The 227-nt window shown below is 62.6% G+C and overlaps 1 protein-coding gene across 1 annotated transcript in view; it reads left to right on the top strand.

Moving 5' to 3' along the window:
* Window positions 1–149: 149 nt before the first annotated feature.
* The window catches only part of NOL4L (nucleolar protein 4-like), a gene marked incomplete at both ends in the record, with an annotated part of 643 nt that continues 565 nt past the window's right edge, over window positions 150–227 (top strand). Inside the window, 1 exon segment of the mRNA XM_009701736.1 lies at window positions 150–221. Coding sequence (XP_009700038.1) covers window positions 150–221 — 72 coding nt within the window.

The following is a 227-nucleotide window of genomic DNA, read 5'->3' as shown; positions in this document are numbered from 1 at the left end:
GGGAGCCTGGCCATGAGTTCATCTCCCCGGGTGCTGGGGGACATCAGGAAAGGGGACAGAAGCAGTGAGCCGAAAGAAAGGGCTTTTTCCTTGTGACCCTGGGCAGGGGCAGGCAAGGGCTGCTCACGGTAACCCCCGTCTCCTTGCAGTCCCCTCCATACAGCTCCGGCAGCTACGACTCCATCAAGACAGAGGTCAGCGGCTGTCCCGCGGACCTGACTGTCGGC

This window comes from Cariama cristata, unplaced genomic scaffold (assembly GCF_000690535.1).
Source record: "Cariama cristata isolate BGI_N322 unplaced genomic scaffold, ASM69053v1 scaffold29146, whole genome shotgun sequence".
In the NCBI taxonomy this organism is placed as follows: Eukaryota; Metazoa; Chordata; class Aves; order Cariamiformes; family Cariamidae; genus Cariama; species Cariama cristata.
Note: the sequence above shows the minus strand (reverse complement) of the source record. Positions and strands in the feature narration are given on the sequence as shown.